We start from the raw sequence: 16,278 nt of genomic DNA, 5'->3' as shown, positions 1-16,278 counted from the left end.
CTCTGTAGCACGAGGCATCTACTACGTACAATGGTGTATGCTTCGTCTCTTTCTCTACACCCCACAGCCATTTTCCTGTGACTGTTTCTCCAGCCTAATTTCAATCTGAATTGAAACATCTTATAACCCAGTTTTTGCTGAGCACTGACACAACTGTGAAACTTTCCCCACTCACCAAAAATGTCCATCTCTCCCCTGCGGCTGCTGGCATCTCCATTATTGCCAAGAACCTCCCACCAACCCAGAAGAGAGCCTTCCCTATACACTTTGGGAGGCACGGCTAACTGTGGGGCAAGACTGGCAGACATGTTAGAGAAACTTCATTAATTTATACCCAGATCCCAGCACCCATACTGAAAAGGCTAAGAGTGGCCAGAAGCCTGCAATCCTGGTGTTAGAGCTGGGGCAGAGAGCAGAGGATCACTGGGGATTACTGGACAGACAGCCCGGCCAAAAACCATTGTGCTTCAGGTACAAAAAGATAAAAGCCTTCTGAAGACAGACAGACAGTTTGTGGACATTGGGGTTTGATTCAAGAGCTCCTGAACCCTGACCACCATGGGGTTTTCCTGTGACTACCTTTCCTGTCACAAGGAAGGCCTTCAAAAAATCCCAGAACTTTGATCTGCTAGATAGACCCTGATCACCTGAAATGACCCAAGCTGCTGTGACAGCCATCTAGGCTCTTCTGAGTGTTCTACCCTCACATATACAGTAGAGGGAGTGCTACAGTCCCCTAAACAGCCTACCTACAGGCCAAGGAGTTTGCTGAGAGTCCTTGGAAACTCACCAAGAGCACACTTCGCCTTTCCCCTCCCCCTTGGTGGACATGGGCTCTGAAAGGAGAATCATAACTACCCTTCTAACACGGGCACATTTCCAACTGATTCTGACATGCTTCAGTGCGCACACCCTAATTCCAGTCAGAATGCATGGCACAGAGTTATTAAACCAGGGTTGCTGGTTTTTGTTTGTTTTTAATTAAGGCTATTTCCCATTGCAAGATAAATCATTTTGAAGTCAATACCTGTCCCTTTTCATAAATGCCACAGGAGGGAATGGGGAAGGCTCTTTGGAGGACGAAACATCAGGGAGGTCCTGGACTTGCCTATTTAGTCTACGGCTTACTAACTAGTTAGCAGAGTGTTCTGGTACTAGAAGAAGCATCTTCTCCCATGATGCTTGTTGGCTGGAGTAAGGATGACTCTATGACAGCAAACATCACTGAGTTCTAAGTTCTTTGTGTCTCAGTTTTTTTCCTTTTCAGAAACACCCATGAAACAGGGACAAAAAGTTCCATTTTACACCAGAGGAAACAAGGCAGAGAAGAGAAGGGGCTCACCTATATAGAGTCACACAGTTAGAAAGTCATAGAAGAACTATGAGCCCAAGGGGAAAAAACAAACAAACAAACATGACCCTAACCACCACACACTGGGTTCTGCGATTTGAGAAGAAGACACCAGGCTAACAATGCCACCTCTGGCCAGGGCTTTGTCACTTAAAAAGATGACGCTTGGGCACTTTCAAAACAGAAGATTTTTGCTGAGATATAGATTAAGAGGTAAACAGAAATGAATCCTTAGAAAAAGCACAAAGCAGCAATTGCCACAGAAGGAAAAGTTCCACCATCTTGAGAACAGGAAGTAGACAGGAACACTGGAGGCAGAACCGACGGTAAAGAACTCAGAACTCAGACACAGATCTCCAAGCCACCTTGGATAGAGCCACAGAGCTCTGGATTACTGAACTTTTCATGTAATTCCTCAACCCTACAGGCTTTGGGACTGAAAAACTAAGGCTGGTTTTTAAAAAACAAAAAACAATCCAAGTAAAGGACAGATTAGATTCAGCTGAGCATGGAGCACAGACTGTAATCCCAGAAGCACAAGCAGAGAAATCAGGAGCTCTGGGCCAGTCTTGGCTGCATGGGACCCTATCTTAAGATAAAAAGAAAAAGAAATAAAAAAAAACAAAATTGTTACTATGTTGTGGAAATATTCCACGAGAAAAACAACATGAGGGAAATATTTTATATTTTGGGAAATTTCACTTACACATAGCCCTGAACACCTGATAACTTTCATTAAACAGTATTATGCATATCTTTCTACTTCAACTAATATTCATAATTTCCTTATTGCATTTTTTTATTTATGTTGCAGGCATGTTTTGGCATGCCTGTGGGAATCAGGACAACTGTGGGTGTAGTTCTCTCTTTCCACCATGAGAGCTGAGGCCTGAACTCTGTTGTCAGCTTTGGTGATAGGTACCTTTACCTGCTGAGTCATCTCAGTCTTCAAAATTTCTTTAAAAATATTTTCTGACTTACAATTGTGAGAAACAGGGTCAAGTGTACTGCTGCCGCCTTTGCTCTCAGCACTAGGGAGGCTGAGGCAGGAGGATTGTGAGTTTGAGGCTGGTTTGGGTTGTATAGCAAGACTGCCTCCCAAATACCTTTCTGATTTTCAGTTCTTGGAAGAGGCTGCTAACGTAGTCCTGTGGTTAGAGAAATCCTGTCTGTGTTGTTTGACTCAGAATTTCACACGTCAACCAGACCAGATTCCCCTGCTTCTCACACCTGTTAGTCTAGAGGATACACTGCACAAGGGAACATATTTTGAGAGACATCACCTTAAACTAGGCCTCCTCAGGGTACACGCTCATAAATCCACAAGAAGTTTCCTTGACGTGGTCACTGACAAAGAAAAAGCAGCCTGCTGAGGGTAAGTAAACAAATGTTGCATAGGATCCCAGGGCAGTGGAAGCCCCCGTTAGGGCAGACACTATCACTAAGGCAACAAACCAACGATACCTGTTCAAGGTGCTGACAGGTGTATTGGAGAAACTGGACCAATTTTACCAACTCTCCTACCTGAGAGGGGATCTTATAGGACTGGCCACCATCTTCACTACCTTGGATGCAGACTCGGTGTTCTGTGTAATCATAGCACAGTTACCCAGGGCTACTGAATTCTCGGGATGGAAGTCTGCTCACTTCTTGCTGGGGAGATAGGGCTGTAAGGAGGCTTCTGGCAGTAGCTGATCCATCACGTGGCCTGCCCTTTATCTTTCAGGTACTGTGTACCCCAAATGCGGGATCCGAATGATTCCAATGTCCTGGGAAAGCTCTAGTCAGACAAATGCTGACCAAGTGTCCAAACTACCCGTCTAGAACCCAGAAATTATACTTCCTGGGCTAACTCATCCTTCCCTCTTAAAAGGGAAACAGACCTTCTCTTTTCCTCTCTGACAAATGTCTTGGCAGTTCAGTCGACTTGATGGATCCTATATTCCATTTCCAAGAATTCATGTTGTCTGGAAATGTGTGTATGGCAATAGAACATGCTAAGTAGTTTCTGCCCTTCAAATCAAAACAAATCTTTGCAACTATAAGAAAATGGTCCTTTAATATAAGAGAAATCTGTGTCTTAAGGCATAGAATCCTAGAGCTGCCATGCTTCATGGGGAACTCCGTCATGTGTGCCCAACAGGCTGATGAACACACGTCATTAATTTTGAATTTTGAGCTCTATTTTCCTGCTTAAATAAGGCTCAGTTGGAGGCCTGGGGAAAACCATTTTTCCATATGCAAAAAGAACACTTTTGGGAAGCCACATTTTTAAATCCTTCCCAACCTGTGTTAAATCAGTCTGTAAGGTGGGAACCCCTCCTACTGATGGTGAAGTACCTGTCCCCATCTCTAAGCTAGGCAGTTCAGGCAGAGTCAGATATGCTGACTGTCCTGCATATACAGGGGTCCACTGTCATCCTAGGCTGTCACCGAGGATAGTGGCTCAGTGTTCATCCCTTTCTCCCAGGGGACACTGGGCAACGTTGGGGACATTTTAGGATCTGACTGAGGTGTTAGTAGGCAGAGGTCAGAGGTGGTGCTGACCATCCAGCTACATCCAGCACAGCCCCATACCAGGATTATTTGGTCCAATCTGTCAAGAAGCTTTATTAAACTAGTAAGGCACATGACTACAATGATACACGAGTGCTTTCAATAAACCTGGACACAGCAGCGACCAGAAGTAATCAGATGATGGGCGCTTAAATACTCCAGCATACTGTCACATTATAAAGCTAGCTTTATTTTTGTTTTTGGAGACAGGGCCTTGCTTTCTAGTTCAGGCTGGTTTCAAACTCACAGTAATCCTTCCGCTTCAGCTTCCTGAGTGCTGGAATTATAGACATAAGCCACTCTATCCAGCCTATGCAAACTCTAAGCGTATGCACACGCAGCTAGCTTTTAAATCTGCTAAAGAATGTAGGTAAAGTCATAGCAGACCACAGCTGTTACCATATCATCGAACTCTTTTGTTATCTGAAAGCTCCAAACAACAAAGAATGCTAGAAGTATCTTGCTCTCTTTTTAAAAATGGAAACAGCACATATTTAAAAGTGAAAATAAACAGAAGGGGTAGGGAAACACCAGTCAGTAAAATGCCTGCTGTGTAAGCACGGGGACCTGAGTTTGATCCTGGCACCCCGTGAAGAACTGGGTCTGGTGACATGCACTTTTACTCCTCTGCTGAGAAGGCGGGGATGGATACCTGTCTGTCAGTCTGGTCTAATTGGTGAGCCCCAGGTACTAGTGAGAAAAGCCTGTTTTTAAAGTGGGAGCACGAATGGTTCTTGGGGATAGCAGCAGAGGTTGACTTCCGGTCTCCATGCTGATGCATGCTCACACCAACAGGCAACAGAAACATGCATGCAAACACACACATACACAGAGACAGACAGAGAGACAGACAGAATGAATAAGTAAAAGTAAAAACAAAAACAGTAGGGAAATTAAATCCAATGTGATAATGAAAAACAGCTTACAATGAGAAAAATTTCTTATGTCCAAGGTTGAGTGTGTTAATTCCCCCAGTAGTTTATTATGACATGTCTGCCCAGTAATATGCACTTCTAGACTACCCCCAGGAAATCTCTATTCCAGTAATAAAATACTAGAATCTTCTCAGCAATGCTTTTTTTTTTTCTTCAGAGGATGGAACTGCACTGCAAGATTCACCCATACCAACACAATCAAAGACAATCACAGAATTGCCAGGTAGTGGTAGTACAGACCTTTAATCCCAGCACTCGGGAGGCAGAGGTAGTCAGATTCTGAGTTTAAGGCCAGCTTGGTTTACAATGCAAGTTCCAGGATAGCCAGAGCTGCACAGAGAAACCCTGACTTTTATTTTGAAAACAAAAATAAAGAAAAACAACAACAACAAAAGAAAGAGAAGAAGGAAGGAATAAAAAAAGATAATCACAAAACTGTGGATTTCAAGAGACAGGAGAGTATTTAAGATGGTCTCCAAAATAAAATAGATTCCAGCTCTCAGAGCAAATGTGAGGAAATAACCTTTACTGTCATTATCATTATCTTTGAGAGGTCCCCAAAGACACCATAGAGGGGAAAAAAAACCCTAAAAACAGAAAAGTATCTTTATGCGAAGCAGAGAGGAAATGAGGTGTATAAAATGCTAAAGATGCAAGCATATTAAAAATGCACAATGTAACTAACTTTATACTAAACTCTTAAATTATGAAAACTCAATTGAAAGGCATCCTGAGTCATTTGCCATATGGTATTTATTACTTTATGTGTTTTATTGTAGAATTACTACAAAGTTGTAGAAGAGAGAAAGAGAGGAAAAAAAACTAACCTTAAAGTTATCAAAGGTTCTGACAGTCTGTGCCAAGTCACTGACACTCCCTGGCGATGCTGTCCCCTGTCCCCTAGGGCCTGAGGACGCCCGTGAGCCGTCAATGACCTCAAAGCCAGAAAGCAGGGCCTCTGCACAGCTGCAGTGAGACTCCTTGGCTCTCTGGCCCGATATCAGGTATGTCTTCAAACCTATGATGGATAAAAATTACAATCAGCACAGATGGAAAGCACGGTTGGCTGAGATGCAGCTGGGTCTTGCTCTCTGTGGGTGGAGAACACACTCCTAGAAGGTGGAAGTACGGTGACAATGGGGGTACCACAGTTTTCCCAGGCAGTCACAGCCTCAGAGACCATTCGCCTCCACGATGCACCATGTGTTTCTATAACGTTTGCGCTGAGGAATGGCTGACTACATGTTTTACCTCTGGGAACTAAAATAAATGTTAGCAGCTCTTCCACGAAGGCATCTGTGTCTGCTAACTGAAGGAAACAGAAGGGACTGGGGGCTGGCTCCACAGTCTACTTGGCTTGGCTCGGATCTGTAAATACCCATCCCTGATCTCAACACCCGCAGGGTCCTGCATCCAGGAAACTGTCCAGCTGTGCTGCAAAGGAAGACACAGACAGCTTTTCCTGGAGGAGTGCAGCCCCTGAACTAGAGAAAAGGCCGAGCAAGCCATGCTGAGCACCCTGTGACGGCAGCCTGTCTCTGCTGCCGCTGTCTTCAAACACGCCTCCGTGCACGTATCCCTGGGGTTGGCATTTGGGACACCAGGTCAGTGTTCATCCACCACATACTTTCATCAAGCACTTCCTGTCTACAGTATATTATCAGGGATGTACCTGAAGAGAGAGCCCAGGTGACAGAGGAGCAGGTGTGACAGTGTCACCACCGTGCAGGGTAAGGAGAGATGGGGTGCTTCAGGAGCATGAGAGAGGCCGCCTTGACTGTCCTCTCCAAAACCGGAAGTCGGCTACTATGATGGTATTAAGGGGCAGGGCTACAAGTGGTGGTAAGACCTGGAAGTACTCCTCCCTCACGGGTGGGTCTGAGGTCCTAGAAAGGCTCTAGTAGTATTGGTAGCTTTTCCTTCAGTCCTGTGAAGACAAGTCCTTCCCTCAGAAGGATACAGTTCTCACTAGACTTACAAGCCTTCAGACTGTGAGACATAACTTTCTCTTCTTATAAATTACCCAGTCTGTGGTATTTTGTGATGGCAGCACCATTAGACTAAGGCAGAAAGCCTCCTGAACAGCAGGTCCTCCAAGAGAGGTCAGCCCAGGCATCCATCCCCAGACAGTGGGTATTTCTAGAATAGTCCATGGGGATTCCTCCAACAAAAGAGCCTTTGGCAGGTGTAATCATCAGGTGGTGCTGAGCTTAACACGGCTGGGACTGTATGTGTGGTGTATAGAGCACGCATGTGTGGGTAGTAAGTGTGGGTATGTGATGTATGTGTATAATATCTGTGGTATGTGTAGTGTGTGTGTGGTGTGTGTAATATGTGTAGTATGTGTGTGTAGTGTGTGTGTGTGATGTGTGATGTGTGTAGGATGTGTGCTGTGAGTAGTATGTGTATGGTATGTGCATGTGTAGTGTGTGTGTGGTATGTGTTGTGTGGTGTATATGTAGTGTATAGTATGTAATGTGTGCCTGTGTATGTGTATGTGTGTGTGTCACCAGAGTACATCAAGGATGCCAAAGGGAAGCAAGAAGAAAGAATAAGGAAGGGGCTGGTGGAAAAGCCAGACATGACATGAAGGGTGGTAGCGATGCTTCTGTCAGGAGCCAACACAAGGATAGGGTGTGGTGTTTGAAGAGAAGCCCTGAGCATGAGGTTCAGGCTCCACCACTCGTAACTACGGGACCTAAGTCATCTTGTTTTCTCACTTGTGGGACGAGGCTTAGAAAAGCAGCCCGTGAGACTGGGGTAACTGTCCAAGGTCCACATAGATCTTTACAGCCGTGCTCAGTTCGCAGTATGCCTGATAACAGCAGCTATTACTACCAACGAGGTGTTTGATCTGCCCATCCTCAGGAGGCTCTTTCCTGCTCCTACACAGAAAAACAGGTACAGAACTGCTCCAAATCTGTCTCTAACTCAGCTCTTCCTCAGGGAGCTCAGAATGACCAACTTATAGAGGCAATACTGCTCTTGAACAAAAACTGAACCTATGAAGGCATCTAAAGCAAGGGAGTCTGGTAGATAAGTAACTTTTTTATGTTTCAACATGGAGAGCTAAATTTAAAGTGAGTCCTGCTGCCCACACTAAACAGAAACGCAGGTTTACCTGTCCACAATGAGAAAAGTTAAAGGCTTGGCCCTCGTGGAAGTCTTAGGCCTGCGTGTTAATGACTTAGTGGGTGACCACACTTACAGACCCTGGCTTCTGATATGACTAGAACAGCTCATCTGGGCTGAAAGGCCCAAATAAGGCAGACAAAGTATTTACTTTGTTAAATGTGCATATACAGGAAAATAATTAGTATTATTTCCTGAAATCTTTCTTGGCAATTCATTTTTTGCCTCACCGACACTCATATCTTTTATCAGCTTCATTTTACAGGGCTGCAGAGCGGGGAGGTGCTTCCTAATGTGTTCCCACCGAGTGAAAAAAACTGTACACAGAGCAGCACATGGTTCATCTCCTCAAATATTTTCATCACTCCCTTCCACACTGGAGACGGTAGCCTGGGCCCAGTACAAACTAGGCAAGTGCTTCACCACTGAGCCATTCCCATGTGCAATACTTAAAATTTATTGATTAGCATACATCAACCACGCACAATGGGTTTCATTATGAACCTGCATACATATATACAGTGTATTTTGGTCATATTCGCCACCACTGGCCTCTCCTGTTCAGCTTCCACTCTTACTGACTCCCTGTATCTTGTGTTGTGTTGTGCTGTGTTGCGTTGCACTGTGTTGCGTTTTTGGCAGTCCAGCGAGTTTAATTAGAGTTGCTTACAAGAACATGGGTGAGGAGTTAGTCAAAGAAGCATGGGAAACTAACCAGTTCCTATACAAAAAGAAGGAAATCTCTTTCCCTCTCCTAGGAACCATTAACTGCCTACACATCCTTGGAGAGTGACAGGAGCTTAGAAAACCCTCTCCCATGTTTTTTTTTTTTTTTTTCCTTTTCAAATTTTAAGACAGGGCCTTAATACGTTGCTTGGGCTAGATTCAATCTCATTTTGTAGCCCAGCCTCTGCCTCCTAAGTAGCTAGAATTCTAGACCCAACTTTCCTTGTGTCTTTTCTGTGTGTGGATGTGTGGTCTATACAGAGAGAGGCCAGAAGAGGACACTGGGCATGCTGTTCTGTCACTCTTCATCTAGTCTCTTGGGACAAATTCTACCATTGAATCTAAACCTAAGGCAGCAGCAAACAAGTGCCAACAATCCTGCCTCCACCCACCCACTCAGGCTCTACCCCCACAACACTGGGGTTACAACCACACACAGCTTTTTAGGTGATTGCTAGGAATCTGAACTCCAATTCCCATGATTTCATAGCAAGCTCTCATACCCACTGAGCCATCTCTCCACCCTCCAAGTAATCTTAAGTATAGTCAGTCCTCTTCACTGTGGATTCTTCATCTACAAATTCCACTGTGAAGCAAAATGATTCTTTCAGAAAATTGTATCTGCGGAGCTGGAGAAATGGCTCGGTGTATAAAATGCTTCATTAGGACTGGAGTTCAGATACCCAAAACCCATGAGAAAGTGAGGTAGATGCGGCAGTTACCTATAATTCCAGCGCTAGGGAGGTGGAGCAAGTGAGCTAACTATTCTAGCTGATTGATGGCTCTGGGTTCAACTGAGAGACGCTGACGCAATAAATAAGTTGGAAGGCTGTGGAAGACACCTAACATCAACTTTAGACCTTCACATACATGCATGCACAAGCACTCACATATGAGAACACATATACACATGCAAACACATATACACATGCATATCACATGTGTATACATAAAGAACAAAAGAAAAATTATTTCTGTATTGAACATATACAGACATATCTTATTTAGTGTTTCTATTACTGTGAAGAGACACCATTAGCATGGCAATTCTTAACAGGGAAACATTTAATTGGAGCTGGCTTACAGGTTCAGAGGTTTAGTCCATTCTTGTCATGGCAGGAAGCGTGTCAGTGTGCAGGCAGAATGGTGCTGGAGAAGGAGCTGAGAGTTCTATATCTGGACCACCAGGTAGCAGGAAGAGAGAGCCACTGGGCCTGGATCGAGCATTTGACATAAAGCCCACCCCCAGGGACACACTTCTTCCAACAAGGCCACAGCTCCTAACAGGTACCACTCCCTTTGGGGCTATGGGGACCATTTTCATTCAAACCACCACATGACATTTTTCCTTGTCTATTGTTCAGAAAATTCTGTGTATCAAATATTTATGTAGCATTTACACTATAGTAGGTATAATGAGCAATCTAGAGATAAAATATGTAGGACAATATATGTAGATTATATGAAAATATGACATTTTACATAAGAGACATGAACATATTCATATTTTGGTGTCCACAGGGAATCCTCAAACCAATTGCCCCAAGTTGCCAATGGATGACTGTCTTCAATTCTTTGAGGACAAAATTTTGTCTTGTATGCACTGGTGATGGGTTTTAGGGACCAAGTGTATGAATGAAAAGAAGCATTTCCTAACCTGTCTTCTTCATTGGGGCTCTTGTTTTGGAATGAGTTCCTCAGTCACCAGGACTCTTAGGGACTTGATGGTCAGTGTACCAAAAAGGGAAGAAATAAAGAAAAGCCAGGAAAGAGTGCTTAAGACGTGACTGAGGCGGGGGTTAAAAGAACACCATAACAACTGCCTAGAAGCTGATGTCATCACTGATTTACAACAATAAACACACGAGAAGCAATTAGCTTGGGCTGGCTCATAAACATCCTAAAATGTTTCTTTCCTTTGTCCTGTTTGAAATGGCCAACAAAATGAAAATTATTTATTAAACTAAAATTCAATTGACTCAACCTATCAAATCACCAAGATCTATGAAGATTTAGATGAAACACTTTTAAACTTGTTAATGTTTCTGGTTAAGAGCAAAAGTTTGGGAAAAAATTCATCTTTTAATAATAAAAACACTCTATATAGGTCAAATTCTTCTACTGCTATGTAAAACTAACTGTGGGAACTAACTTGTGGGCTTAATATTTGATGATAAATCACGGGTTGCATTCAATAGTATGTGTATACGGGTAAGATTTTATTTGTAAAAAATTTTAAGTCCAAACAATAAAATCAACCTTTTGTCTATATGGTTTAACATCAGGCTTCAGGACCACCACCGACTCTGGCAGATCACACTGAGAATGCCCACAGCAGCCTGCTGGTCCCAGCCCACTCATTAATCTGCTCAACCCCTTACCCCACAAACTCAGTACATACATATGGAGTCCTCACTGAGCCCCATGACCTGGGCTAAGGACTAAAAGGCAGACACTGCTCCACCTACAGAAACTGAGTCAGGAGAAAATATGGCCTCAGCTCTCTGTCTTTGAAATGGAAATTCTACAGCATAGGAATGATGCTACTTCACAGGACAGCTGTGGGCATTAAAGGCTGACGAGGAGTAACTCAAGAAAACCAAGGGCGGGCATGAACGACCAGGCCAGCAGTGACGGGGAGGACAGAGAGAGTAACACAATCCCCAGGAAGAGGGAAGTCATGGGCCCTAGGCGCCTGTTGACTGTATGTTCAGAAGTCATTAAAGGTTTTACAATGAGTCGGCAACAGAAGAAATATAGGGGCCCAGGGTAACTACTATGGAACACTCTGCGACTCCAGGGCTTAAAGAGCCAGACAACGCTGCTAGCTGAGCCTGCTGAGGAGCAATGTGTGAGTAACCGAAACTAGCAACTAATTTACTGGTGTCTGAGAGGACAAGCCTCCCTGTGCAGCAGCAAAGATATCTGAGCCCGTTTCTGCCCCAGTGATTTAATTATAGAACAGACACATGGAAAATAGAGTTCGGAAAGAACAGAAATTAAAATTGGGGAAGGGGCAGTGAGGCTCAGGGGTAGAATGTTTGCCCCACAGGCTCAAGGCTCTGTGTTTCAGACTCAGCACTGTAAATGAATAAGTAAATCTGAGAATATGCAACAGGTAAATAATGGGGAAAACCAAGCAAGAGAGTACCTTTAAGAAAGATATAAAGTCAAAGATTCCTCAGGGGAAAAAAGCCAATTTCAAAAGGCCATGGTTCCATTTCAGTGAAATGTCCCCTAGAGCAGGGAACTGCATAGAGACAAGGCAGCCTGGTGTTGGCCAAGGGCCTGAGGTGATGACAGATGCACAGGAGAGACCGAGGCATCTTAACGATGAGCTATACAAATGTGAAGGAAGAATGGAGGCCCAGGCTAACTGTTGTGGAATACTATGAGCTAGCGGGGCTCTCAGGACCAGCAGTGGCTATGAACCAAGCCTGCTCTGGGGTGACTGCCAGCAGAGAGGTTTCCTTTGTGGAGTGATGAGATCAACTAAAGCTACGGTGATGGTTATACCACTCGTCAATACACGAAAAGTCACAAAATTGTAGGCTGTAGAGAAACACTCCTTGACAAATCAAAAATGTTTTAAAACAAAAAGAAATAACACTATGTGAGGTCTACCAAGATGTGAGAGCGCTAACATTTCAAGAAGAAATAAAGCCAGGAAGAAATATGCATGCTTGAGGATTCAAGGCAAAGCTGGGAAAAGGAAAAAAGCATTTTTCTTTAAAAAAGGGGGGGGGGGGCTTAGAAACAGATAATGAGGTAGAGCTAGGCTGGAGAAACATACAAATAAGAAATACGGCTAAATAACCTTGAAGAACTGAAAATTCTACATGGCAAGAATTCAAAAGTCTACAAGAGATTAAACTCAACAAAACAAAACTTGACCTTCACGAGAGATCTCTAAGAATCACCAGATTTGCAGCTCCCACTTTTGCAGTGTAGCCAGAGAGGTGGGGCCCACGCCCAGCTGGAGTGTTAGACTGCTGGCACAGCTCCTCCGCAGTGTGTGGGCGCCACACAGCCTCACTGTGCTCCCAGCGTGTGGATCTTCTTCACCCAGGCATGCGCTGATGGGCAAGAACGCTTTCTGCTGACTCATGGCTGTGGCTCCTGCACCCACACCTCTGAGGAGCATCTTCATCTGGCCAGGACGGTAACACAGATCCACAGACCAAAGACATGCCATGTCTTCTGTAAGCTTCAGGTTATACAGAGAACAAGATAGGATTCTTAAGAACTTGATGAAGCCTCTGTGCGAGCAGCCACACAAGGCTTCATCACTGGATGCTGTGTAGATGTCTACCGGAGTTTCTGGCTTTCTTTCAAACCACACTGCAGTTAGAGGGACATGCTTACTGCAAACTTCCCACTTTAAAAATCATCAGGGGTCTCTGTGTGTGTGTGTCAGTCAGTCAGTCTGTCTGTCTGTCTATCTGTGTCTCTCTTGGGTATTTTCTCTGCAAGTTTATCTGTGTACCATGTGGATGCCTGGTACCTGCAGAGGCCAGAAGAGGGTGCCAGAGTTACACATGGTTGTGAACCACCGTGTGGGTGCTGGGAATTGAGCCCAGGTCCTCTGAAAGAACAGCCAGTGCTCTTAACCACTGAGCCATCTCTCTGGACTGTTGTTCTATCTTTTGATGAGTGTTTTGTGTCACGGATGCTCTAGTGCTGGAAGCAGTTTTTCAGATGGCATTTCCTTGTTTATGGGGCACATAGCAGAGTCCCCAACCATTTATTTGTTTGTTTGAATTGGGTGACTACACTGACCCAGGTTCTATAACTGAGCTACATTCCCTAGCCCTCATTATACTTTTTCTGACAATGTCTCACTGAGTTGCCCACTGGCTTTGAACTCACTCTGTAGTTGAGCCAGGCCTTAGAGTTGCAATCCTCCTGCTCAGTCTTCCAAATGCAGGAATCATACGCACCAGTCTAGTTCCAAACCCTTTTCTTTGTAGGCATGCCCAAGATCTCCAATTTCATTTGTGCAGCAGCAGCAACCTTTCATTTTCTCTCTTCTCAGGAGAATCAAAACTGTGTGGCAGATTTGCAATAACCTTCAAAGTGTTGCTTGCACACTTATACGAAGTTGATCCTGGCCAAGGCAGGGAGTGGGGACTCACCTTCCCACTGCACAGTACAGGAGGTCATTTATGTCTGAGAAAAATCACAACGGTTGTAGACTCATGCACAGGCAGAAAGCATCAGCAAGGTGGTGGGAGTGGGCGCCCTCGTAGGAGAGGACAGGACAAGGGGTGTGTGGCTGGGCACCCTGACACACTCAGTTTACAGAACACATTGACAGGGACAGACCTCACTCAAGAGAAGGGCTGGAGGAGTTCTCAGGGGCTCCCTGACCACATGGTGGCAACTGAACTCCACTCCAGACCCTGAAGAGCCACCGCTGTGAGAGACGGAATCGGGCAGAAGTCCAGGAAGGAAGGTTCCAGAGGAGAGGCACTGGCCCCAAGGATGACACTGAGTACGCAGTTAAGTTAGTGCCACAGGAAAGTAAACTCTATTTGAAACTGGGCTTGGCTCTGTTAACACAAACCACAGTGTATACCAACATACAACAGGGGCCCAGCATGACAGGAAACATTCGCTTTCTATATTATTACATATTTTGCTTATCTGTATTATGTTTTAAAAGAACACAAACTCCATGTGGTGGCTTACACCTCTAATCCCAGTACTCCAGACTCAAAGACGGGAAGCTGAAGGTCATCCTTGGCTATGTAGGGAAGTTTGAGAACAGCCCAGCCTACATAATACTGTTTCAAAAGAAAGGGAGTGGGGAGAGGGCAGAGGAAGAGAGAGGAAGAGAGGAGAAAGGAGGAGCCTGCCTGGGCTACAGAGTTCCAGGCCAGTACAATATAAAACCTGGTAAAGCGGAGACGTGTGTGTGTGTGTGTGTGTGTGTGTGAGTGTGTGTGTGTGTGTGTATAAAGCTGAATTTGTTGCAGAATATTTTAGACAAAAATATGTGTTAAGAAAAATAAACTGAAGAGTTGTGCTCCCACTGACCAGAGGGAGAGCTGCCACCCACCTGTTCAAGCCCTGTCCCCAGGCTCTTACTGGGTACACACTCTCCTAACAATACAGAGCATGAAGCACCCTTTAAACTCAGAGGAGGTAGTGGTGAGATGACTCAGCAGATGAAAGCAAGTCTGGTGACCCACAAACATCCCAGGAACACAGGAGAAGGAGAGAAATGACCTTGAGAGTTGGCCTCTGACTTCTACCTGTCTGCACACACACACATATACATGTGCTAATACTAAAAACAATAACTCACATGAAGGCCATCACTTTATGAGCACTATTTCTAGACGTTGCTGTTTCTGTGGAGCATTCTCTTTGAGATTTGATCATATTGGTATATGTGATTCACGTTCACCAATTTTCAGATTTTGAGGTTTCTCACTGAATAAATGTTCTACAATTTGAAAAAGAACTTGTAGAGTTAACTGCCACCAACTCTGAACTTCTAAGTCCTAGTTAAAAAAAAAAGAAAAGAAAAGAACTATGCCAAGCATGCAAGCATGAAGGTGCACACCTGCAATCCTGGCACATGGGAGTTGGGCAGGGGGATTAATAATAAAATCATTTCTAAAAAATAATATATGATAATAGGATTAAAATATACAAAATGCCACTGGGAGACCTGTCTGGACTATATAGCTCCAGGCCAGCACAATCTCAGGCCTAAAAGGGGTTCATACAGAGAGCTTGTGCTCGTGACTGTGTCTGTTGAGGCTGATGGGCCTGAATCTGCCATCATAAAGAAAAGAGAAGGGGCCATAGAAATAACCCAAGACCAGGCTGACTCATGATGACAGGTCAGAGCCACATGGAACTTAGTGCTGGAGCCAGAGGGGGAACTTCTAGAAGGTCCCAGAAAATGAAGTGGGCTTCTAGTCAATGCCCTGAACTTGATGCAAGGACCAAAAGATGCATGTAGAGGTCAGTAGGCTGGATGGAGCAGTTTTGTTCTTGTTCTTGTTGTTGTTTAAGCAATTTAAACTTTAGGTAGCTGCACAGGGCTGTCGACCACCATTGTGATCAAAAAGTCCACCTCAGCCTCTCACCACTGGAGTGCAGTGAACTAGAAGCAGCTCTTCTTACCCTTCCTAAACAGCCACTGGGTGGTTAAAAACTCTAACAGAGAACGGGTGGGGTAAGAAAGATAACTAAATATGAACTCTCGTTACAGAGCATCAGGGGTCAATAATACAAGGTAGACATCTCCACGTGCAGCAACAATGGTCACTTGAGAAAGACAGGACAGATCCACACAGAGTGGCAGGTAACCTAAGGAAAGAGGCCGGAAGTACTAGGAACATGTGCATATCTTTAGAAAGTCTTAAATGAGATGAAAATTTGGTTTTAAAATGTAATTCATGGGCTGGAGAGATGGCTCAGCAGTTAAGAGCACTGACTGTTCTTCCAGAGGACCCAGGTTCAATTCCCAGCAACCACATGGTGGCTCACAACTGTCTGTCACTCCAGTTCCAGGAGAAATGACACCCTTTTCTGGCCTCCAAGGGCACCAGGTACACATAT

The 16,278-nt window shown here is 44.5% G+C and overlaps 1 protein-coding gene across 2 annotated transcripts in view; it reads right to left on the bottom strand.

Annotated features, from left to right (window-relative positions):
• Adcy9 (adenylate cyclase 9) overlaps positions 1 to 16,278 on the bottom strand; it is a 121,232-nt gene that overhangs the window by 33,484 nt on the left and 71,470 nt on the right. For both annotated transcript variants that reach the window (XM_057773560.1, XM_057773561.1), the window contains exon 3: positions 5,670 to 5,860. In XM_057773560.1, the coding sequence (XP_057629543.1) occupies positions 5,670 to 5,860 (191 nt within the window). The remainder of the gene's footprint in view (positions 1 to 5,669; positions 5,861 to 16,278) is intronic.

This window comes from Chionomys nivalis, chromosome 7 (genome assembly GCF_950005125.1).
Source record: "Chionomys nivalis chromosome 7, mChiNiv1.1, whole genome shotgun sequence".
In the NCBI taxonomy this organism is placed as follows: domain Eukaryota; kingdom Metazoa; phylum Chordata; class Mammalia; order Rodentia; family Cricetidae; genus Chionomys; species Chionomys nivalis.
This window is presented reverse-complemented; position numbering and strand designations above follow the sequence as displayed.